At 42.1% G+C, this 22830-nt stretch overlaps 2 protein-coding genes across 5 annotated transcripts in view; both read right to left on the reverse strand.

Annotated features, from left to right (window-relative positions):
- Positions 1–1852: 1852 nt before the first annotated feature.
- Positions 1853–16404, reverse strand: fam20b (FAM20B glycosaminoglycan xylosylkinase). 2 transcript variants are annotated; one of them, XM_041041112.1, is made up of 9 exons: positions 16220–16404; positions 14732–15059; positions 14287–14534; positions 14113–14199; positions 13923–14032; positions 9365–9536; positions 7235–7426; positions 3941–4000; positions 1853–3855 (listed from the first exon to the last, which is right to left on the reverse strand). In XM_041041112.1, exons 2-9 carry the CDS (start codon positions 14858–14860, stop codon positions 3624–3626), a joined length of 1230 nt encoding a protein of 409 aa, XP_040897046.1. In that variant the 5' UTR covers positions 14861–15059; positions 16220–16404; the 3' UTR covers positions 1853–3623. The 2 variants fall into 2 exon arrangements, with proteins under 2 accessions (XP_040897046.1, XP_040897045.1); XM_041041111.1 differs by having other exon boundaries at positions 14732–15096.
- Positions 16405–18512: 2108 nt separating this feature from the next.
- Positions 18513–22830, reverse strand: part of ralgps2 (Ral GEF with PH domain and SH3 binding motif 2) — a 66550-nt gene continuing 62232 nt past the window's right edge. For all 3 annotated transcript variants that reach the window (XM_041040384.1, XM_041040385.1, XM_041040383.1), the window contains 3 exons: positions 22326–22431; positions 21688–21779; positions 18513–21579 (listed from right to left, as the gene is read on the reverse strand). In XM_041040384.1, coding sequence (XP_040896318.1) covers positions 21550–21579; positions 21688–21779; positions 22326–22431 — 228 coding nt within the window. In that variant the 3' untranslated portion in view covers positions 18513–21549. The remainder of the gene's footprint in view (positions 21580–21687; positions 21780–22325; positions 22432–22830) is intronic.

The following is a 22830-nucleotide window of genomic DNA, read 5'->3' on the forward strand; positions in this document are numbered from 1 at the left end:
ATGGGATATTCAAGGACACTCCGTTTCAATTTATATTTATCAATCAAATTACCACAATCTAATCACCATACAGGGACCTGGGGCCTTTCGGGGGCCCCATGAGGGTCTGGAGCTGCTGTTCGGTTGGTAATCCTTTCTTGCATCAGCCTATCGCATGTGTTTTATCCATGTTGCTTCCCACAACACCACATATTTTATTGGATTAAGTTAGGCTGAGTCTTCCTACACACATTTCTTTGACATTCCTGTAATAAGTGATGCGGGCTGCAGTTGTGCAGCCCACATCACTTATCATGTGGCTTTACTCTTCATCCCAAAGGCTATTTATAACATGCAAATATTATCCAAGAGGGACATCTAGTGTCTGCAGCAATGTGTTAATAACACGTGTGGTATTTTTAAGTGGTACTTTTTCCACTATGTTCACTGCGTTTCCGGGGGCGGGTGGGGGGTAACTCTCTACTCCAGAGATCAAAGAGAGGGGAAAAAGTTGCACACAAGTGATGAAAGCTGAACACTGCATGGTAAGGGGACAGCTACAGAGACAGACGTGACAAATAATTAGCTCTGTGTTCTCTCTCTGCGGAAGGGAACTATTTTTGGCAAGTTATTTTTTTTTCCTCGATCTACAGTTTGTAGACTAAATTAGAGTCGCTGACACTGGAATTTGTGGTGTCCGATGTGTCTGCGTTACTCGTAGTAAGTCAACCCTCATATTTTAAAGTTTTGTCTTAATTGTCTTCCTACACACATTTTTTGACATTCCTGTAATACGCGATGTGGGCTGCAGTCGTGCAGCCCACACTCTTCATCCCAAAGGCTATTTATAACATGCAAATATTATCCAAGAGGGACATCTAGTGTCTGCAGTAATGCGGAAGCACAGTCAGTATATATACTGATTATACATATAGTGATGTGACCTGACATGCCCGAACACGACTAGAACGGTAGAGGTTTCAGTGTTTTGGTACACGTCCTAACAAAAACACCTGCTTAGCCTAAACGAAACAGCTGTCCTACATCATATGAGGTGTTGCACACATAAACACAGAGGTGGCTGGATGTGACAGCAAGACAAGCCGGCAGCTGAGAGTGAACATCTGCATGTGGGAAAGGGGGGGAACCTGCCACATGGTTTCACAATTACATTTCCCCTCTGTGGGTGTAGCAAACACAACACAACACAACACAACACAACACAACACAACACAACACAACACAACACAACACAACACAACACAACACAACACACTCAAACCAGAGAATAAGGCTGTAGCCGTGATACCACCACTGCCAGTGTTAACAGACATGATGAAGTAAATGTCAAGTGATAAGGATGAGCTCCTGTGGTGACAGATGATCTGTAACAGAAGCACATGGTCAAATGGGGAAATCCATCACCAGATGTACTGTAACAACACTTAGATGTATTCACAGGTCAAAAATATTGATTCAGGGAATACTGAGTTATCAGATTCAGAGGGATGAGGGTTTTTTTTTTTTTTTTTGGACTAGGTAAGCTAGGTATTTCAGTTTCAGCATCGATCAACATCAAGAGAAGAAGGATGAGGAAAGTTTGAGTTTGTGGAAGAAAAGTGTTATTGGCTTAATCATCAACAGCCCACACACATCCTTTTACAAACCATCAGCAACCTGATCATGAGAACATGATGTGAAAGAGGTAGCGAAGGCAAAACTGATGCAAAACTGAAGTTCGTTCGGTTGTAAAATTTAAGGCGAAACGTTGAACACAAGGATCAGACATGTCGTGTCTTCTTACAGATCGGTTCAGTCTGCTCACAGTCAGCTGTTCTTACAGTCCTCCAACACTGGAGGATCAGACCACAGCTGGATGTCGGGGGTTTATTCACAGGTGTGCAAACCACAAGTGAAAAACATTGCTGCTGTCATCGTCAAAGTTCTTGTCAAAAAACCCCCATGGATTTTAGTTTGCTTTGATGTACTAAACGAACTGGGAGTGGCTGCTCCAGATGGCACAAAGGGCACATATCTGTAATCCAAGCTGCAGCCACAACAACAACAAAAAAAAAGAAACCAACCAAAACAAAAAATCACATTGAGACTGACACTGCAATGCACTCCGTTTTTTTTTTTTTTTTTTTGGAGACAATCAGGAAACGGAAACAAGTGTAATTCCGTAGGCATGGCCAGTTGTTTGAAATCACACCTCTGACTAATTTGTGACTAAAAACAGAGTAAAACAGTTACTGCTGCCTTAAATCTGGACCAAATTTAGCGCATGAGAGCTGATTCAGATTTGGAAAAACGAAAACAAACTTTTACAGAAAGTGAGACGAGGAGAGATGAAAACTAAAACTAGTTATTATAAACTAAATGTTAACCATAACCAGTGTGTTCCAGATATGACCTATAATGCTACTCAGGTTAAATCTGAGTAAGATAAAAAAAAAAAATATCTGAGCAACTAAAAGTAAAAGTAAAGTGAAAGTCCCCTCTAACATGAACACTGACAACACCAATACATACCTCTGAACAGTATTTGTGCTTTTAAGTGGTGAACGCATGTTAGAAAAAAAGGCTGAGTGAGAACCACAATGAAATAGATCATACTTTAATGCTGAAGATGAACCTACACACTTGACCTCTGTGTCCCCTCACTTCAAGTCTTTCATGTCAGTAGCTGTCCTCTTTACCGCACAATATGGCAATCTTCCACCCACATGGCCACCCACACACCTGCACATGCACGCACGCACGCACGCACACACACACACACACACACACACACACACACACACACACACACACACACACACACACACACACACACACACACACACACACACACACACACACACACACACACACGCACACACGCACACACACGTACCCTTAAGTTTATTTATTGTTACCCACACATGTATACTCTCTCTTCTCATAATTCTGTCACTACTTAGTTAAATATGTACACACTGATGGGGTAGGGCTGAGTTGATTCTCTTTTTTTTTCCCAGTCAAAGTTAAATGTCAGTTGAAGGGAGGAAAGAGAGAGAGAGAGGAAAAAAAAAAAAAATTTCAGTTCTAAAACTGATTTTCTGTTTCTCGGACTGTAAGATCCAAACAGTTTCTTCCAGATGCTGGTGGCTCATCTGAACCTTCCCTGCTCTTCTATCCTGCTCTTCTGTGTGTCAGCATCTCTCCGAGCTCCGGCTTTTTTTTTTTATAAGCTGAGAAAAAAAAAAAGCTGGACTGGGAGGGAGCAACTGGCGCACGGTACAACCAGTAGTAGTAGTAGACGGAGCGGTTCTTACAGCAGATACTGTCCTCTAGTGCACAACAGTCCTGAGAGAAAGTTTTTATAGCTGAAAGTGACACAGTTCTGACACTTTGAATCCAGTGATTCCTTTCTGAGAACCACTCCGGTCTTGTCAGAGTGACAAAGAAGGACAAGGGCAGAAGAAAAGCACAGTCTTTGTTCCACCCTGTCGATCCATTGACTCACTCTGCATCTCTTTCCTCAGTACCACAACTGATCTGTTTGCTCAGTCACCTCTTTCTATGTCCCTCTCCTCCTCTCCAGACTCAGGAAGTAAAGCCCTGGCTGTTCCTGTTTTTCAGTTTTCTCCTCTCCCTCATTTCTAGGGATGTGGGAGGTTCATCCGATCCTCTATTAGAGTGTTGTCGGGGCCCTGCGCTTCCATGCACTGCTTAACGGTTGCTATGACTCCAGACAGACGCCTGTCCAAGGCTGCGAGATGTGGTTCAGCCAGGACCGGGTGGATAGGGTCGAACGCCAGAGCCTGCCTCATGGCTGAGCTCAGAGCTCCACTTCTCAGCAGGTTTAGCCTGTTCCATGTTGACACACGGATCCTGACAGAGAGGGGAAACGCGTGAGAGATTATAGAAAAAACATGATCGTCGAAAATCGAGTTTTGACAGTTTGTGGAGTACTCACATGCAGCACTGGTACAGTGGTGCTAGGATGCTTCGTTCATCCAGAGCTGCGTTCCCAAAGCTACACACACACAGACAACAACAACAACAACAGAAAAAAGACAACAAATTAGAGTTAAAAAATAAAGTAAAGCAACTGAAGCTGGAGGCCTGTGTGCACTGTGATCAGGAGAAGCCATCAAAGTGCATTAGCCACACTCTACTGGCCACGGCACGGAAGAGAACTGCAGGAACACTCAAAAACAACAACAACAAAAAACTTTTAATAAATGCTAAGACACACTCCACTCAGAAAACTGAGGAAGAAGAAGAGAGTTCCCCTTTCAGCTGCTCAGAACCAAGCATGGATAGTGTGTTTGTAGTAACAGCAGCTTCCCTGTTATTGCACAGGGACTCACTTTTTATGGTATGGTGCGAAATTATCAAATATTTTGTAAGTGACTGCTGGATCTGGAACAGGCCCTGGTGACGTGCACAATTTTCTGTCACTTCTTCTTTCTTGGCAACGCACTTGTCACACTGAGAGATGGCTTTGTTTTTCACATTTCGTTCCTGACGGGGCATGTTCTTCGTGTGTCGTCACAGGCCATGGCTGCAATTCCTGCATGATTAACCTTTAACAATCAGTTGCTTCTTTGGGTTGGATGAGGTTTCTTGATTTACAGTCTCAAGAAAGGAAAATAATGACACACAAATCAACGTGTTGTTCTTGTCTATGTTGAAAACACTTGGAAAAGCTTGAGATCAATCAGTGAGACCAGAGTGGAGCTGTGGGTTAGAGCGACTTCGATTTATATAAACAGTCAAACATTTTGATGAACTTCTTGTGACTAACAACAAAAAAAGAGGAGACAGAAGAGCTGGAAAGAAATACAAAGTCACCTGAAAGAGTTTAGATATTCATCAGTCCACAATTAGACAAACCGTCTATAACCAGAGATGATTTAATATTCTGGTCAAAATTACTGACACCCCTGAATTTTAAGTACAGAAAAGTTAGAATGTCTTCAGAAATAAATGCAAATGCTAACGCTTTAAAGCTTTAAAGCTCTTCTAAGTTTGCAGGGGTCCTTCTTACGATGGCAGACTTCAGCTCTCTCCAAAGGTTTTTCAATGGGTTTTAGTTCAGGACTCGTCGCTGGCCAGTTTAAAACTTTTCCTTTTCAACCACTGTGTGAAACTTCTTGACGATATTATTAATAATATATTATTATATAACTGTTGAAACAGGGATTAGAGGATCTTTGGTGATTTGCTTTGTAGCCTTGTGAAAAAGATACTGGAAACAATAAGCCTCTTTTTATGCAATAAGACCATCATTCATTGGTTAATTCAGTAGTTTAATTCAATAACTGTGTTCACTGTAAATTTTATGTCTGTATTTTTTATTTCACTATATGAATTTTTTTGTTGTTGTTATAGCAATAGCTATTATTAAATATTCTGATGAGACAAAATTGGCTCCTGTGCATTAATTTCTAAAGATATTCTAAAATTCGGGGGTGCCAATAATTCTGAGCAGGACTGTAGTTCTGTGGCTCCCCTCCCGAGCAGTGGGCATCCACCTAAGATGACTCCAAAGACACAACACAGGATGTTGCAACTGATAAAACCAAGGTTGAACTGCTGGGAAGAAACGGTACGATGTAAAAAGGAAACTGCATACCGACATGAAAACATCATCCCAACATTGTCCCTGGCCTCTGGTCCTGGTTGGCTCGCCATCAGAGACGAAAATGAATTCCCAAGCTTATCAAGATATCTGACAGGATAATGTCAGCGTGGCCGTCCGCCAGCTGAAGCTCAGCAGAAGCTGGGTGATGCAGCAGGACATTGACCCTAAACATCGAAGCAAATCTACTATAGAATGATTTAAAACGAAGAGCTTGAAGTGGCCCCAGTCAAAGCCCAGAGCTTAACCCAAAAGAGGCTGTGGAATGACCTGAGGAGAGACGCTTACACCAGACATGAAAAGAATATGTCTGAGCTGAAGCATTTCTGTAAAGAAGAAGGGTCCAAAATTCCTCCTGAACACTGTGCAGGTCTGAGCCACAGCTACAGCAAGCTCCTGTTTGAGGTTCACTTATTTTTTTATCAGCACCGTGAATGTTTCATTGGTGTGTTCAATAAAGACACAAAAGATTATAACTGTTTTCATGTTACCAGCTCAAGTCCGTTGCATATTTCCCTTTAATGCACACTTATAGCTGTATTAAAGCGGAAGATAGCAGATTGTCTGCAGGAATTAATTTCCTGAACATGTGGAAATGGCTTGGATTGATTTCAGAGGTTTCTGGTTGGTTGTCCAGCTCTAATACTAGTATAAAATGACACTGACTGACAGGACTGTCTGTTCAGTTAGGAAATAACTCATCTCTTGACAGTAGTGAGCAAGAGTCTGGTTTTGTGGGCTGAAGTCGAGAGGCAATCTCATCTCAGACAGGGATCCCTGACAGACTTATGAATTGAAGCGGCTAAGATGACTGTAAAATATCTGTTTTGCTACCAAATATACAGTAAATTTAGATGATATGCTTGAAAGTGATATAATCAGTGGTTCAGTTGGAAAAACAGCCATCGAGCAGACAGAAAACTTTTGACTGTTTCAATCATCAAAAACAAAGTAAGTTCAAAGAAGGATTAACAGCTCAATGTCCTGACTTCATGGAAGCGGCTGTTCCCATGAGTCAGCTTTAAAGTGGTTTCAGTCCCAATAAGTGAGTTCTTGAAAAAGAGATGAGCATGACAGAAAATGTCAACGTAAACTGTAATTGAAAATGAAAATGAAAATTAGACTTCAAATATGAGATGAAAAGATGAACTTCTTAAAAATCATCAGAACGCTGCACTGATGTGCCAAAACATATTGGCTGAACGGAGTGCAAAATTTTCCACTAATTAATTTTTTATGTTAATGGGGGGGAAAAAAATCCCATGTTTTACTTGAGATTTTAGGTTTAACTGACAGTACTGCTTTGCTGGAAAGATGGTGATTCCCCTTTCTGCAGCAGTGTGGTTTAATGAGTTCAGTCTTTAAGGGGGACTCCCAGTGAAGTCACTTTAAAACATTTTGGATCTCCTATTCAGGAAAAAACCTCAGAGGGTGTGTTAAAAAAAAAGCTTGAAGATTACTATCTAAGTGTTTTTATTAAATTTTTATTCATTTATATTGTTGGTAGTTTAGTACTGTAACTCTATGAAATTTAATTAATATAAAATATTTAAGCGTGAATTATGTTCTGTACTCTTAAAAATTAAAAAAAAAAAAAAAAAAAAAAATCCCATTATTGCTCACCTCTTTGCATTGTCGAGCAGGATGAGCATGCTAGCGCCCCCGTCGTCCTGGAAACTCTCATAGTGATGCCGATCGGCGTTCCCAATGAGATAATCAAATATGGCCGTGTCTATGACGTCTAGCAGCCTCGGCCCTGCGTCGTATGGGGACATTTTCTTCACCGCGTCGCAGTAACTCTCGTCGTACTCCCACCTGGATGTTAAAAACACACACAAATGAGAATGAGAATGGATAAATGTTGAAAGAAAATTTCTGATGTCGATAAAACATGACAAAGTGTTATAAAATTTTCAACCACTGCACACAAACCTATGGAGGTGGCATTTGTGTGTGTGTGTTGCACATCCGCATGTTTTCTGATGTGTTTGTGCGCTCCTTGTATCCAAAAGGATAAGTAAAGAAGAAAAGACAGTATCTGCTTGAGCCAGCTGAAGACACGGTACACATTCATGTGTATGTGTGTATGTGTGTGTGCATATGAACAGGACGGCACCACCTCTGCCTCATTCTGAGCCGCGGAAAAACTGGCAACTTTACATCATTTTACATTTCTGCACTTTGAAATGCAGCTGAACCTGAAGTTCAATTATCTTTGAAAAAAACATAGCGGTGAGAGGCATCGTTCCGGGTGAGCTGAGCAGATTTCCTGTTACACATCTAGAGCACAAACTTCTTTAGCTCTGACTCAGAAGGTGAACTGTCCTCAGAAACTGAAGTCTATTAAAATCCACTCTTTGGTTATTCTGTAAAGTCAGCTTTTCCTTAATATTTAATTACCAGCGAGCGAGTGTGAACTGTCATGATCAAGCTGATGATGTAAATATAATGACCTGTGTCACCATGAAAGAGCACACACTGCATGCTGAAAGAACTGTGTGGGACATATAGGACTACATCTCCCACACAGTTCTTTCTATACTGATGTAACCCTATTAAAGTTTAGGCTGAGACTTGGCACTTTAATGTAGTAGTCATCATTTTTATTTCACTACTCATTTCAACTACAGAAAACGTGAACATGTCCAAATACTTAAGAGTCTGGACTATGTTTTATTCTCACCATTACACAAACATTCCTGTGAAATAACGCACTCGAGAAATCCTGCTGTGCTCGTCTTAGTGGTAAATTAAATATGTCTCAGGAATGTTTGTGAGAATCTGTTTAACATTTTCACATACTAAAACTCATAGTGCTTAGTAGGCACTACGTGATCACACAGTGTTTTATTTGTGTTTTCAGGAGAAAAACTTGCTCTGGTCAGCAAAACTCTCTAACGATCCTTCCCGGAATTCCTGGGAAAGATCGATGTAATTCCGTACTTGTTATGGGGAAAACAGGAATGTCCTTGAAAGAAAAGCTCCATTTAAACCTAAGTAAATGATGTTCATTTATTATTGGAAACTTACTTCTTCATTTGTTGAATTGTATGTTTAGGTTCAGGAGCGCACAAATTTCACGTTATTTCAACGCAGCTGTGCACCGTCAAAACGATTCTCTGTGCTCGGAATGAACCGGCATTGAACTGCATTTCTGTTTCTGGATCGGTCGCTCTTTTCCCTTTCATTAACAATAAGTTCTTTCCAGGGAACGTCTTACTCAAAATTATAAACCTCGAAAATATGCCGCGTACCACCCACTACTACTTGCCTCTTTTGTTTTTAACTCCACCAGAAAACAATAACAGGAAAGAGGGGGATTCAAATAAATGTTTCACTGTAATAAATTCGGTGGTGTTTAAATTTCATACTTCGGTTTCACTCTTTTATCTTTAATTTAAATTCATAGAAATATTCACACTGCTGCCCACACTGACACCACAGCCAATAATGATGGACATCATACAGGTTTCAAAAGATCCTGCCCCCGTCACTCGCCTCCCCCTTCTCTGATCACACTCCCACCCCAGGAAGCTTTTCTCAGAATAAAGATGGTGGCGCGTCATCACAATAGTAGGAAAGAACAGGTCAATCTTTTTTACATCTGCTGACATAAAATACCTTCATTATGGAAGAGCTGCTGACGCTCAGCATCAGCAAAACAACATTTCCATTTTCAAGTCACAGGATTTCCCGTGACTTCATGAGATAATAAAACAACTGTAGATTTTTGGACCCATGCTCAACACCCACCTGGCCAGCTTCCCCTCCCTGTATGTGCGTCCCCATGGGTGTCTGTGTTTCTGCAACGGCCAGACGTCTGGCAGCCAAAGGGTTAACGATCCCTCCATTATCTCTCCCTCCGCACACGCTGGCTCGCTCTCCCGACAGTAGTAACACTTTCCGTAGAAACACGTATTATTACCTGGAGAGAAAGGAAAAAAAAGGAAAGTGGTACAGATGAATAAAAGCCCCCCCCCCCGACCATGATGTCTCATCAGTGCTGAGCTATGAAAACATGGCTCTGTAAGGAGCTACAGCATGAAGCCGTCTGCCACACGTTTACATTACATTACACTGGGAAAAAACAAAGCTACGAATCCACTGACTGTTTTCACCAATACATCTGTTTGGACACCCACATTTAGTCCTCACACCATCTCTCACAGACAGACACACACACACACACACACACAGTGTACACAAGCTGATGATGAGAGAAGCTCACAGGGAGGCTCAATGAAGAAAAAAAAAGGAAAACACTTTTGCAGAAATCCCCTATGAGAAGAAAAAAACATTCACATTTTCATATTGCAAGGTGATGTCATGTAAGAAAGCCTGACTTAGAGCATTCGTGTTTTAGGGGCAATCAATCGGTCCCACCTTGGGACTGATTGAGGTTGAAAACAGCAAATGAACGCTTTAATTATATGTTACTGAAACAATAAATCAAATATGAAAACAGATTACACTGATTAATTTCTGTTGAATGACTAATTGGCTAATCAAAAAAAATTATTTCAGCACTGCTTAAATGAGAAGACAAAAACACAGGGCAGCTCCTTAGGATCTTTTTCAGTTCAGCTGAATGAAAACATCTATAATACTTCCACAGCTGCTTCACAGACAGGCCGACCACAAAAAATGACCACAAAGAAATGTGTGAATGCAAGTATAAATAGAGGAGTCACGAAGAGATAAAGAGTGTTGAATTAAACTGTGGCTGGAACCAAACTTTTCAAACAGACGCTGAGAAATCTGTCTATTAAAAATGCAAGAGGGAGAGCTAACCAATCTGAGGGTATGTAAAAAGTATTTTCAACCATTCGGAAGCTGTCACCTGAGCAAACTAGTTAACAAAATCAAACTTCATTAACTAGAACATACAATCCTGGAATCCCTAAATTCTGAGTACAGAGTTAAACACAATTTATAATCAGAATATTTAATGAAATGTCCAAAGTTACTGAAAAAAAAAAATCAAATACGTTGGACTGAACCCTTTAATGAATTTAAACCAGTTCCTAAAACTAAATGAAAAGCAAACAAGACTCATCTGTGGATGTGCAAATGTTGTCAAAGTAGAAAAAATAAAGAAACCTAATGTTCAGTCTGACGCCTGAGCCGTCATCTCACAGGGATTACTTTTACATACCCCATTATTTTACTTTAAATTTTTAAACTGAATACATCTGGACATCCCACACTGTAAAATTATACGTTTGACAGAAAGTAAGGAAAAGATCGTTACAATCCGTTCGCCCACTGGCAATTAAAAAGCGATTAATAGATGGAAATTGCTCTTCATTCACTCTTCAAAAGTGGCAGGAACCTCCAGCAGACGGCTGCAAGAAGCTTCTACGTGGCTACAAAAAATGTTGAGAGGTCGTCAAAGGTTCAGCAGCCAAATATTAGACAAGGGTTCCAACCACTGTGTCCGGGGTACATTCTGTTTTTGTGTTGTTTAACTATTAGGAAAGTTTTTATTTTTTCATTTTGTTCAGTAATGTTGGACAGTAAATAAAAAAAAGAATTCTGGTAATCCAGAGTTGGAGTTGGAGTATTAGCATTTATCACTGAAGATATTCTGAGTTATGTACTTGAGGTTCAGGTTAGTCAATAATTTTGATCAGGACCGTACATTTCAATGTTCTTATTGCTCACACTGAATTTGAACACGCGATTACATAGAGAGCACCGGAGGGCTAATAGATTATTTAGAGATAATCTAAATTTGACTCTGCTTGTCAGTGTCAGCGTTGACTGACGCTCCACAACATGCTGCCAAAAGTTCGTTTTTTATTTTGCTTTGTTTATTTCACTGATTTTGTTCCTCTCTGTTGTTTTATTTTCAGTGGTATATGTTCATTTCAATTCTGTCTTTTTTATGTCTGGTTTTTTTTTCCCCCACCGTAAACTGATGTAATCTGTGCTTGAGCTCTCACACCTGATTTAGTCCTGGTTCAGTTCTGAGCTGACTTGATGAAACAGATGAACCCTGGTTCGGTTTGTTAAACTCGTGCTTTAACAAACATGATTGTTTGTCACAGTAAGACACGCCTTCATGAAACACCCCTCCGGCTCCTTATCAGTTATGACAAGAACCCAGAAAATTATATAGTAATATGTCAACTCAGCATTAGGTATCATGTATGTTGCACTCTGAACGTTCAGATCAAGAGTGAACAGGTGTGAAGATAATCGCTGATGAGGTTGTAGATTGCGCTGCTGTAAAGCAAATATCTCGCAGACCTCGTTAGCCAGGGATGAATATTTTCTCAGCTACTGTCAGTCAGTAGTTTCAGTCTGTGGTTAATCCAAAGAACACCTTTTCTGGAAGATATGTTTCTGTTGAATTTTGAAATGTCATGTTTCAAAGCTGTTAGCGGGGCAAACAAAGTTTTGTTCACCATTGTAGTTTCACTGGTGTGAAGATAGAAATCTCTCAGTCATATATTTCCAAAGCCAAGCATCCCTGTAGCTGTTTGTTGGTGCCGTGATAGTGGCTGTAAAAACCACAGTGGCAAAGGCCGTTACACAGATGACTCATAAACACTGATTGGCGCTAAATGACGGATGGTTTAAACATCAGGAAACTTATAAAAAAAAAAAAAGACACAAACCTTAAAAAACACACACACAAAAAAAAACTCTTCAGCGTGACAAAGGAAAAACCAAACTGTCACACGATGATGACGACATGGGCTAAAAGTGCAAGATAGGGGGTGGTCCTGCTGACTCTAACCTTTAACATGCTGGTGTGCAACGGTGACTGTACAGCTGACGTGTAAGGTCAGATGCATCACCACAGCATCAACACACCATCAGCTGATGGGTTAACTGCATAAAAAGTGCAGCTGCAAAGACAGGGAGTGGTCCTGACTTTAACCTTTAACAGTGACAGAAAGGTGCAGTACAGATGGTATCTGTAATGTCAGCTGAATCAGTACAGCATTGATCTACATGGGACACAGAGATCCGGTTTGTCTTCACCGGGACCACGTCAGTTAATATTAGTTTTCAACAACAATATCAATAAACTAAGAATTATTAATTAATGTGACAATAATTTTTTTCAACTAATCAACTTATCATTTTCTCTAGAGTCCAGTCTGCTGTCATCAAGTGTCAAGTTTTGTTTAACTAAGGCTCCAAAATCCCAAAATATTTACTATGACATAAGACAAGTGAGAGTTTTTCTGGAGAATCAAGTCTGAACTTTTTTTTGGATAAAATATTAACGCCTGGCAAATGTAGGCATATCATCAAATTGATAAAAATTAAAACCAAAAAAATAATAAAATAAAATAAAATAAAATAAAATAAAATAAAATATTAGAGTCATGCCTATTTTAGCCCAGAGATATTTAAGGGAAAGCTACTACGATATAAGCAGCAAAGAAAAATCTCAGATGGCAGAAACATTCATAGTCATACTGTCGACCTTAATGAGAGCTTGACAACACAAAAATGATGCCAGGATTGAATCAACCTCTCTCTGACACAGCCTTAAAGGAATATTTCAGTGATTCAGAATTACACGGCCGTGAATTTACTGGGACTCAAAACAGGCAGATGAAAGAGAAGAACGGTCAGAACTGAAGTAGCAGAAGCCTGAATTTTAGTCCCCGGTGTGGGTCACGCTCTGAAAAAAGAAACTGAATCCTAAATTTCCCAAAATGCAACCAAAAACATCTTTTCATTAAAACCCGATGACACCATGGGGAATTATTTTCTCACACTTTCGACAGTTTGACCACAGTGCATTAGGCAACTGTTTTCACACCTTGAGCAGTATACCCCATGACTAACTGATAACTTGACCTTTGTGTGTAAAAAGAGAGTTCCCCTTCAAAGAAAGGTAATGCTTATTGCAGAGAGGGGATCCCTAGCACCATCTAACTTTGATAGACAGCTCTGTCTATCAAAACACAGGAGTACTGAAATGTAATTCTATCTATTGTTCTCTATTTTTTTCTCTCTTGACAAACGTGTCTGTCAAAAGCATAACCTTGGCTTGATGTGATTACGCTGTATTAACTGTGCGGTGCCACACCCTCACCAAACAGGCTTGGAAGGCCATATCCTGGTCTAGAGTGTTCCCTGATCAACCCAGAGAGAAAGACGGGAGATGTCAGTGAGACAGAGAGTGGGAGAGACCAACATACAGGGTGAAAACTGAGATCACAGTTAAAGAGAAGGGGAATGCATTCGTACAATAACACCCAACTCTCACTCTGGGATGTCTGGAAACACGCACGTCTTACTAGAATGTTACTGGAGACAGCGGGAGAAGAGAAAAAAAACTGACCCTGCATGAGGAAGGTGCTCAGCAGCTGGTCTGTGGCCACAGGTTTAATCTCTGTTCGCAGGTTGACGTATCGCCCCACCACAAGAGGTGCTCTCCTGAACCCCAGGATCCTGCAGAGAGGACAGGAGATGACAGATCACAGAGTCTGTAAGAACAAACTTCAGACGCCGAAATGGCGACGCCTACCCACCTATCCAAGTGAAAAGCCGCCACTTCTGCGTTGTGTCTGTCATAGCCTGCGTACGGCTCGCCTTCGACAACATAGTCTCTGTTATACCTGAGGGAGGGCGGAGAGTACGAAAATTAAAAAGATGAATCACTCTCAAACGTACACGTATGTAATCCCATTTTTACCGTTGCCGACCTTTTGGGTTTAAAGACCACTTTCTGTCCCCCATCTAGCACCAGCAGGGCTTTGAGCTGAGTGCCCTTATAGCCCACATCCGCTCGTTCTATCCTGGCCGTGCTGAGGGCAGTGAGCACAGCAGCCAGCTCTGGGGTCTCCTCAGGGTACACCTCTCTCGGGCCCACCCACTGGCTTGCTATCTCCCACGGAGACTGGAGGGTGTGGGTGAGACGAGCTCCGCGGGACAGAGAAAGGCCAGCTTCCATCTGTTAGGGATGAATGATAATTACAGTGTGTAATGATAAGCATGTCCGCAATCGCTCTCTCGCGGCGTGTGACTTCATACCAGTTCTAACTAGAGCACTGCACAGTCTACTTCATAAGGCTCCACAGTATGTGGTTGTTTTCTATACAAATATTTTTAAACAAAAATCAAAAGGGAAGCGTCGGCTTGCACCCTGACCTTGTGAAACGCTCTGAGGTCCCGTCGGCTGGCTGCAGATCCTTCACCTCCATCCAGGAGGAAGATCTTGGCCAGGCCCAGCAGGAGGAGCACGGCACACAGCACCACCATGCGCTGTTTGAGCTTCATCTCCACACCGACCGGCCCTGAACCCCTCCTCACCCGGCGACGTGTGTTTCCCCCGCTGCAAATGCCCCTCACCCCTGATGCATGGCCTCCGTAACTCCCCGTCTCCCACCCACCCGCTCGGCCCTGGCACAGAAAACTCTTCTGAAAGGACGGGGAGCTGTGGTGCCCGGAGCTACAATCTGAGCGAACAGGCAGTCACCTGGAGGGACAGAGTGGGAGACGGAAATAAGACAGGGCTGGGAGGGAAGGGGGAGGAAGTAGAGAACAAGGGGAGGGAAGAGAGAGCGAGAGATGAAAATTTTTTCTGGCAATGAAATGTGGAGAGAAAATTGATTGATTTGCTGCCCCTCTTGCTTATTTCCCCTCAGGACAGAGGGTGACCCAGTACTGCAGCACAGCTGAAGCCTGTCCAGTGTGTATAACTACATCAGGATATCAGCCTGCTTAGTCTCTGTGTAAATGCGTGTGTGTACATTCAAAAGTATGCCACACCGCAAAACATGCACTATGTGCAAAAAAGGGGGCAGCTAAGCCTTTAAACAGCCCCTTATCTGTATGTGCAGCTACAGTACAGGCTGGGTTGTGTTGTGTTGTGGGCAATAACATCCCTCCCACTCCAACACTGGGTAAAAAAAAAAAAAACGACTTTATTTTGACCCTAAAATGATCCGGACCTCCGTGACCACAAAACCTCACGACGCCTCCATCCGCCTGCTAAAGCTAAACATGTTTCCACAGCGGGCTTGAAACACGGGGCGCTTGTATGTATGTCAGCTGTGCATGTTGTGAGCTTCACATCAGGGCAGAAAACAAAAAAAAAAAAAAACGAATACAAATGCCACGTTTCACTGACAGTTATCTGACTCGGCCGTGGATAACGAGCGTCGGTGTTACTGTTATCAAAACTGTGACAACATGCTAACAATTAGCGAGCTAAAACCCCTATCAAAAAAAAAAAAAGGGTTCAGCTGGTGTTGATACAGCTCAGCCTGCACAGGTTTGGCCACGCAGGCAGTCACTTCTTCCACACAATCGGTCTTTCATACATTGCTATCTTTCCTAGCTGTCTTTTTTTTTTTTTTTTAAACACTAGTGAGAAAACGCCTTCAAAAAAAAAAAAAACGGCTGACCGCAATGAAACCTCTGAATGACGGGTCTGCTTTTATTATGATTACACCGGGGTTATTCAGGTAGTCAGATCACTATACCTGCAGCGATGTGGTCTCATCTATCTCGACAGAGCTAGCTGCTTAGCAAACCGCTGTACACCTTGCTCCGTAGGTTAGCTAAAGCAAGCAGCTAGCTTCATTACAGTGCGTCGTCTGTGGCGTTTACTGGCAGCCGACCAGGCTGTCTTACCTTATGGCCGTACGCCGTTCACCGTAGACAAAGTAGCTTCAAGTGTCTGTAAAAGTCCTGCGAGATGGACATTAAGTATAATAATTTAACGCGCCGCTAATGAAAGAAAAAAATCGCGGTGGTTTGTCATTTTCTCTGTCCCCCCTCGGTGGCTCCCTTCCCTCCGCCCTATTCCTTCGATTCCTCCGCCGGCCTGCCGTCTCCACTTCCTCCCGCTGTACGTGCTCCACGCAGCCACCAGGTGGCAGTGTCACACTACGTCCCATTCACCGCGAGCCAAACCATTATTTTGCGTTGCATTATTAGCAGTGTATAAATATGAAATAAATGGTTTATAACATACTATAAATGTGGCTGTAAGCAGATGTAATACATTTTATATTACTACAACAACGTTTTACTACATTCATCATCTGTTTACACACCAGCCTTCACTTACGGGTGTCCACACTAGGAGGTATAGCTGTAGTCAAATACATTAACACTTAGATCTGCTTACAGCTACATTGAAAACGTTTGTTAGATGTTTATATACTGCTTGTACATGCCAAACAGGCAAACTTAAAGTGCTGCCAAAAAGCACAGTACACAGTAGGACCCAGCCTTTCTTTGTCTTGTCTACTTGGCAACCCCTTTAACAGTTTGCATGGGTCAACACCAGTTCAGCCAAGGGATGGTTCTTGCTTTTCAGATTTTGTTTTTCTTTGAGTAACTAAAGGTTTGGAGAGATCTAAATTTCTGGAAAGTATCTGAAGAAAAAACAAAAACATACACAACCCCTCAGGAACACCACTATCCCCTTAAAATTGTAATAAAAAAAGAACAGTGTTGGTTGCTATACTTACAGCAAAGTGCTGACTTTGTTGTAGGTGGTGAAAATTTGAAAATGCATAACAAGAAATGCCTTCCTGTACTGACTGAGCCGTCACTGTAAATGAACCCACAGCTACTCATCTTGTTGGTATTAAAAAGCCGAAATCACTACTGTGATGAATGTAATTGTAACTGTAACCTAGTGAAAGTAATTCTTCATTCAGAAAATCTGCTGACTAAAAAAATGAGCCCGCACAATTACAGTAAATGTAAATTGTTCTTTGGTATTTTGCTGACTGATTTAAAACATCTCGATTGTTGGATAATATTTTTAGAGTATTGTCACAAAGAAGCCATAGTAATAACGATGTTAGCCTTGACACAAAGTCACGCACAGGGTGTTGACACTGCGGGAGAGAGCTTGAAACCTGAACTGATTATCAAACGGTATTGAGTCATGTAATACTAACTCCCACCCCCCGTATCCCAGATAAACAGTCACACAATCTTCTCCAGAACAATGAGCGTGAAACTGATGTGTGGAGTAAAAAAGGGCAGAGTGTTTATTGGTTCTCAGTCTTCACACCAGGCAGCACATCACTCAGCACTGAGGTCACAGCGCTTGCCACAGTCATGACACGGGAAGACAGAGACAGACACACACACACAGCCAGGTAAAAGGGCGAAGGTCAAAGATCACTTACACTTCACCTTCCAAGGGTTGAGTGACGGTTGTTGTTGATGTCCTTGGTAAACAAGTGAATGATGCCTGGCCAGTTCACAGGAGGCACAGATTCACATTGGTTCAATTTCTCCACCAAAAGAATAAACACACCATGTAACCACACTCAGAACACTTCCTCTGGTTGAACCCTTCATCTCAGCTTTTAAACATTTTTCATAACCATAAAAAACAAAGAATGAATTCAGAAGGCAGATTCACTCAAAACTGTTAATACGGGGAAAATTGTGCATTTGTAGTCAGTATGTTCAACTTAACGGAAACGACGTGAACTCTGACCACAGCAAAGAGAATTTTCAAGCATGGCATCAAGTTTCTTCATAATAACCAAAAAAAAAATGATCTTGAACGAGCGGCTGATGTGAATTTTCCACCCTGATCCAAAAATAGATGATTGTGGGGTCATTATGTTAGTAGTGATTGGCCTCGAAATCTAAAAAAATGAGTCAACTAAAACCACAAAACAAAAATGAAATGTGATTCCCTTATGCTGACCACGCACTGTACAGAAATGATTATAAAAAAGAAGTTCATGTAAACTCACATTACAGTAAGGAAAACCTCAGAAAAAAAAAGCGCTTGACCTGGGAATTTCTCGAGGGGAAGCTTGTTAAACCCAAATGAATTCAAATAAATTAAATTCTTAATTTAATTTAAATTCTTCTATCTCAATTAACATCAGATACAGCAAACAGAAAGAAAGAAAATGTGATTGGGGATGTTGTCTGTCTACACTGGGTTTGTTTACATCTCAGCCATTTCTGTGCACAGTCTTTCTTTTTTTTTTTTTTCAGAGGTTCGGAGGCAGAATCAATCCTTGCTTAATTGCACCAGTTTGTCAATATTTTGTAAATGACAGCAGGTTAATATGTCAGTAGAGCGAGAAAGAGAGACCAACCAGCATCTGTAGAAACCCTAAACCTGTCTCACCCATTTCACTTAATTCATTCACAGCTCTCTTGTCCCTGTCCCACCAGCAATGATCAGCCTCTATAGTGCTTCAGCTCTGGGATTTTGTCACTTCAAAAAAACCAAAGAAACATTCTCCATTCTACAGCTCTCCAGCCACAGTAGACACAGACGAGTACAGTTTCCACTTCCTATCTGCTCACCAGTCCTCCTTTCTTCACGCTTCCTGTACAACAGAAGCCAGTGTGGAGTCGTGGCGTGAGCTGGCAAGAGTCAGTCACACAGATGATTAGGTGGCCGGTTACCCTCACTGCTCAGCAGCGACGGCAGCCCCAAGGAATTTGCCTATCAGGCTTGAATTACAATGATTTTTTAAAAAAATAGAGAAGTATGCACAGGCACACAAATGCACACACGTACTTAGAGTAACTGCTGCATTAAATTAAGCCTGTGTTTGGCTTCCTCATTCATTCCTCCACAGGTTCATCCACTACCATCTCTTTAGTGAATATACAAAGGACTGAGCGTCTCCTGATGGGGACTAAACAGACATTGTCTCAGTTCGTAATGTTTGTCTGACCTAAAAAGCTGAACTGATGATTTGTATTTTAAGCTGAGGACAGTTTTGATGGATCAAATTAGACACATTAAAGAGGATCCAGTGCTGCGCGTACAGATATGTTCAGCCTGAAACGCCGAGCTTAATATTCCCCAATGTTTGGAGGACATTTGTTTCTACGCCATATTTCTTTCCTAAATTAGATACAGTACACGTGGAGCAGTGAGTGATGTTGGGCAAAAGATTGTGTAAACATACAATGTAAACAGCTGTTTTAAAAAGGAGATTAGATTTTGTTGAGAATTACTGGCTGAAAAGCCCCTCATCATTGTCATCACCACCATCCTGATTATGTTTGCTCAAAAACAAACAGTCATAGTCTATTTGTGGCGCCCTCAAACATCTGCGATGCACCGTGGAAATACCAGGTTCTTCCCACTGCCAGTACCTACACCTGATTCCACTGCAGCTCTGCCCTTCCTAACCTTTCATCAGCCTGAAGCAAAAACAGTGACAGTAACATCACTTGGCACTTTTTATAACCAAGGTGCTTATTCTATTTCTGAATCAGATGCAACATGGTTAGGGCCTAAAACTGAGCTGGATCTAGGTTAATAGAATAAGGGGCAAAAAAATAGAAAGAAAAACAAAAAATAAAATTCACATGTACATAAAATATTCAAAATAACTGCTCCAAAAAAAGAGAGAAAAACACAAAAACAAAAATGTAACATTCATATGTAACAGACAAAAGAAAAAATCTACATAGACGTGCAACCATCTCTACTACATGGTAATACTGTGAACTGCACCATCCCTCCAAAAAAAAAAAAAGGAAAAGAAACTAACAACACAAAACAATATCAACAAACAAGCTTTAAAATAGACTCTGTATGGCTCCAGGTAGCTTTGAATGTCTGCTCCAGACCAGAGGATCTAACCATGTTAAGCAACAAGAAGAGGAGATAAAATCGTGTATCATGAGTTCTCGCTGCTCTCTCGTGGACTCTTTCACAGTTTCAAGTCTTTAGTGTTTAGCATGTGTGAGTCTGGTGAACCAAGCGTCACCTTACTGAGCTGATGGCGGTGATGACAGAGAGCGCACGACGCTGGAGAACAAAGAAATTTTTGCAGGTCCGTAAAAGGAATAACTCTTGTCTACCCAACCGTGAACACATCGTAGCTTAGATTCTGGGATTATCGTACCTGTGTGGAACGCAGACAAGATTCCCGCAATATAAACATTTTCCCTCCTGCCCCCGCTCCCCCCTCCTCACCCAATGCAGTTTACAGGAACACATACGTACAGAACACTTAGCGAGTATATGACAAAAAAGGGGGGGGCGGCTAGGTTCTGTAATAAAAACTAGAAACATTCAGGAAGTGTGGGAATCGTTTCTGCTGGAATTGATTGCGAATCAGAGCCCTTATGTTTACAACGATGCGATCATATAGGCCTGTGTGTGTGTGTGGGTGTGTGTGCGTGTGTGTGAGTGTGAGGTTCATGTTAATAATCATCATCCTGTGACTCCAAGCCAACTCAAGTGAATGAAGAGAGCAACAACTGAAAGTGTGAACCCAGTGAATAAAAAAGTGTTTTTTGTTTTTTTTTCTAAACCCTCCAAAGTCCAGCGGGTTAGTCCGATGTGAGCGTGCGTGTTGTGATTTTGCGTCCCGCCAAATAAAAGGCAAGAATTTTGCATTTGAGCAAGGCAGGGACACGGATAAAAACAGCTAACCCCGTTAAGAAAACCAAAGGAGAGGATTATTTCTGTCCATCCAAGGACTGCCTGTCTGTGAGAGAGGAGAGGAGAAGAGTCGCATGGCTCCACTGAAGTGCTGAACACTCACAGTTCAGAAAAAACAAAACAAAAAACTAAACAAAACACTGAGAGCAAATGGGAAACAAGAGCAGTGGTCCAGGTCCTTGTTCAGTAGTCAATACATCCAAAACAGTTACTTCCATCCACACACACAGATGACTCACATTCGCTCTCACACACACACGCACACACACACGCACGCACGCACACACGCACGCACACGCACACACACGCACACACACACACACACACACACACACACACACACACACACACACACACACACACACACACACACAGGGTACTCTGGTTAAGGCAGTGGTGGCAGGTGAGGCTGCAGTGAGGCCGGGGCTAGAATCGGAGAATCGGCGGGCAGGGCTCATGGCAGTGAAAGCTCCCACTACTGAGTCAATACTCCTCCTCATCCTCCTCGTCTGTTTCCTCATCCCTCTCTCCTTTGCTCATTCGCACTCCCGAGCATCGGTCATTCAAACGACATCAGATTGGCTGGCACCTGGAAAAAAAAGAGTGAGATTTACAAAACATGGCTAACACTCAGCGGTGTGTGTGTGTGTGTGTGTGTGTGTGTGTGTGCGCGTCTGTTGTTTGTGTGGCTCCATACCTGTTGCCTATTGCTCTGACAGGCAGCACTCAGATGTTTGAACCAGAGCAAAGCGTTCATTCTGTTCCCTGCTTGGTACTTGTAGGTGTTACCTAGGCAACGGAGACAAACAGCGTGAGTTGCCAAGGCTCTCGTTTCCACCTGCTTTCTCAACACTCTGGAAAGATGGCTGAAGCCTCACTTGACTTTGGCTCGTCCAGTAAAATAAAAACTGAGTCACAGTGGAAAAGTTCAGGACAAAGTGAGTGTGTGCGTGTGTGTGTCTGTGTGCATAAACAGTTGTATACACGCATGGAAAAAGCCAAATATGACTAGCATAAAGTGCCATACTTAAATCGAAAGTTAGACTGATTGTGGGTGAGATGGACTCAATCTAATATGTTGTGTGTGTGTGTGTGTGTGTGTGTGTGTGTGTGTGTGTGTGTGTGTGTGTTTGGGGGGGATGGTGGTGGTGGTGGTGGCGGTGACGTCACCTCTCAAACCAAACTCCACTGACCCAGTTCAGCTTTTCACTGCATCTGTTTTCAGAGGAATGATTTCTTACTTGTTAGTCATTAGTCATTTCAGTTTGTTTTTTCCTTTACTGCGTGTGTGCGTGTGTGTGTGCGCGTGTGTGTGTGTGTGTGTGTTATTCTCACCGTGCTCTGAGTCAGTCAGCAAGAACACATCAGGATGCTCGGGGTCGTCAGCCATCATGGCCATTAGGCCCACCACACACACGCTCTTACTGGACGTTGACTTGAACTGAGCAGAGGACAAACGAAACAGACAAATCTATTTTTCTCATAACGACTCTAAATATGAACACAGCCCGTGTGTGTGTGTGTGTGTAACCTCTGGATACTGCCTGTGAGCCCTCATGTGCACTCCACAAGGTTCTCATTAGCCTATGAGTGACACACAAGTCTGCAGTGATGTCACTGGTCTCATTATTCAATGAGTGCTACCATCTGTCTGTCCCCCCGCTGCACCAGACCCAGTCCCCTCCACACCCACACACATTCTTGTCTTAGTTGTGAGGACTCTCATTGACATAATACATCCCCTGGCCCCATACCCTGACCTAACCTTAATCATCACAGCTAAATGCCTAACCCCAACCCGTACCCTATACCTAACCCAAGTCTAACCTGAACCCAGAAA

This window comes from Toxotes jaculatrix, chromosome 6, assembly GCF_017976425.1.
Source record: "Toxotes jaculatrix isolate fToxJac2 chromosome 6, fToxJac2.pri, whole genome shotgun sequence".
Lineage (NCBI taxonomy): Eukaryota > Metazoa > Chordata > Actinopteri > Toxotidae > Toxotes > Toxotes jaculatrix.

What these genes read in the sequence shown, in the direction of transcription:
- fam20b (XM_041041112.1), bottom strand. Translation starts at nt 14,860, where the DNA reads ATGAAGCTCAAACAGCGCATGGTGGTGCTGTGTGCCGTGCTCCTCCTG. An exon ending in GAGCACCTTCCTCATGCAGG is followed by an intron (nt 9,537 to 13,922) that starts GTCAGTTTTTTT and finishes CTTTCTCTCCAG; the next exon opens with GTAATAATACGTGTTTCTAC. An exon ending in CTGCTCGACAATGCAAAGAG is followed by an intron (nt 4,001 to 7,234) that starts GTGAGCAATAAT and finishes GTGTGTGTGTAG; the next exon opens with CTTTGGGAACGCAGCTCTGG.